Source organism: Leopardus geoffroyi, chromosome D4, assembly GCF_018350155.1.
Source record: "Leopardus geoffroyi isolate Oge1 chromosome D4, O.geoffroyi_Oge1_pat1.0, whole genome shotgun sequence".
Lineage (NCBI taxonomy): Eukaryota > Metazoa > Chordata > Mammalia > Carnivora > Felidae > Leopardus > Leopardus geoffroyi.
This window is the reverse complement of record NC_059342.1, coordinates 20,277,698-20,280,212: the sequence shown is the minus strand read 5'-3', so window position 1 is coordinate 20,280,212 and position 2,515 is coordinate 20,277,698. Positions and strand designations below refer to the sequence as shown.

Below are 2,515 nucleotides of genomic sequence, written 5' to 3'. Positions count from 1 at the left end.
GTCCATGAGAAACTGAGTTTACAGAATAAAATCAGAAGAGAACTTTAGAGAAGTTCTTCCTGGGATATATTTCATTTTTAAAAAAAGGAAGAAACGAGAAATGAATGTAGCTCTTACCCCTAGCAGCTTGGCAATGAGCTAAAATGTTATTAAGATATCTGTCAAAACCAGTTCAGTTAGCAGGAGTGAGGCTACGGAATGTGTCCTTGGGGCGCTTTCAAACCAGTGCCATTAATGCAATCTTGCAAAACAGCAAACACAATGGACAACATACAAACAAAGGGCAAAGACAGAACAATCCCATTATCAGCTGTGGAGTGAGACCTGGAAATTTCAGGCTGTGTGATCCTTCAAGGCATGACTCATGATACCTGAACCATGTAAAGTAAATGATCTAGAGGGTAGGAATGTGGCCAGGAGAAGAACAAATGAAAATAAAAAAAGCAGAGAGACAAAGGGAGTCTGTTTCTCAGGCATTTAAAAACATAAAAACCAAAAAACAACAAAATTTTCACTTCCAAGGGTAAGCAATGAATAAGTGAGAGGGGACTCTTTCATTTCAACCACGTCCCAGGTCTCAGCACGGCCTGAAGAGCTTTGGTCTAACAATTCCATTTCCAGCCTGTTGGTTCCCACCGTGGCACTGGCAGTTCATGGCAGAAGAGAGGCAGGGCTGTTCAAGGCAGGGCAGGGATCCCAAAAACATAGCAGGAGAAGTACCATGACATTTTAGAAGGCCAAAACACTCCAATCTGTGACAGCCCTTTAATTTATCCTCCATCTATCTAATGGCACACATTTGGCCTCCTCTCCCCTGGATCACCCCTTGCCGGCTCGCAGCCCAGACACCTGAGGAGAGACTTTGGCCGGGGGCTTCCTTTCATTTTCAGGTCCTCTTTTGCTCCCATTCTTTGGCCTCAAAATGAATACAAATTGACAAAATGGAATCATGTCTGCTTGGCACAGAGCTTGGCAACCAGATAACACCAGCAAAGCCAGGTCCGCATTTACTCTTCCCCACATTCATCGGCATGCAAAGTTCCAAGATGGAAATTTGTTTCTCCTGCAGTTTTATGACACTTCCACTGCCTGATTATCCCACTTTATGGCAATTTGCATCATTACGGGCCTGTGGCAAATGAAACAAATTGCCATAAAATGTTGGGAAAATCCTAAATCATGGCTCTGTCTGGCTTGCTTGAATGATGACACTGAGGTTGAATTCAGATGGCTTGGTTCATTTTGCTACGAACAGTCGTGCCGGCCTTAATGGGGGCCACTGGCTCAAACGTCAGGATGCGTGGTGACTACCAAATGAGGCAAACTAATAGAATTTTTTTCCAATGCACTAAGCAAGTCTTCAGTAAAGAAAACACATTGATTCCGAAGTTGTTTACTACAAACTAAATAGAACCCCTATAGCGTTTCCCATGCAGCTCACATTAGAGCTAAATTAACAGCCCTCATATGTATCCATTCTGCTAGTACCAGACAAAAGTGCTTACACCATTAGGAATGTAAGTTGCCTTAGTCTAAATCTTGATACAGAAGATTGTCTTTTTCATTTAACTGCCTCGCTATCAAAAGTTGTAATATCAGGCATAGACAGGCTTTAAAGAAAAACGAAATGCACTGAATGATCATGAATAATTGCCGCATTTTAATTCAATGGTGATGTGTTAACTTGAAAGTAAAAGAATAGGAGACCAATGGTTACACATGTGAGAGGGAAAGAAAGAAAGAAAAGAAAGAAAGAAAGAAAGAAAGAAAGAAAGAAAGAAAGAAAGAAAGAAAGAAAGAAAGAAAGAAAGAAAGAAAGAAAGAAAGAAAGAAAGAAAGAAAGAAAGAAAGAAAGAAAAGAAAGAAAAGAAAGCAAGCTTTCTGTGCCGATACCCTTCTCACAGCCATGGTGACCATTCCTAAAACCCGCCAGACTTTCTGCAAGAAGTGTGGCAAACACCAACCCCACAAAGTGACACAGTACAAGAAAGGCAAAGTTTCTCTTTATGTCCAGGGAAAGCGGCGTTATGACAGGAAGCAGAGTGGCTCTGGTAGGCAAACTAAGCCAATTTTCTGGAAAAAGGCTAAAACCACAAAGAAGATTGTGCTGAGGCTTGAATGTGTTGAGCCCAACTGCAGATCTAAGAGAATGCTGGCTATTAAGAGATGCAAGCATTCTGAACTGGGAGGAGATAAGAAGAGAAACAGCCAAGTGATCCAGTTCTAAGCTTCATATTTTGTTACATTATGAAGACAATAAAATCTTGAGGTTACGTTCACTTCATTTGGTTGCAGTTGGTCTTTTAAGTGTGAAATAAACTAGTGCCCTCAATAAAATTCCCTTTGTAGGGAAATTTATGCTAGGAAGGAAGGAAGGAAGGAAGGAAGGAAGGAAGGAAGGAAAAGAAAGAAAGACAGAAAGAAAAGAAAGAGAAAGAAAGAATGAAAGAGAAAGAGAAAAAAAGAAAGAAAGAAAGAAAGAAAGAAAGGAAAGAAAAAAAGAAAAAAAGAAAGA

The 2,515-nt window shown here is 40.5% G+C and overlaps 1 protein-coding gene across 1 annotated transcript; it reads left to right on the top strand.

Moving 5' to 3' along the window:
• Positions 1-1,879: 1,879 nt before the first annotated feature.
• LOC123592548 (60S ribosomal protein L36a-like) lies at positions 1,880-2,284 on the top strand. The gene has a single exon (XM_045467714.1). The coding sequence runs from the start codon at positions 1,907-1,909 to the stop codon at positions 2,225-2,227; it is 321 nt and encodes a 106-aa protein (XP_045323670.1). The 5' UTR covers positions 1,880-1,906; the 3' UTR covers positions 2,228-2,284.
• Positions 2,285-2,515: the final 231 nt, after the last annotated feature.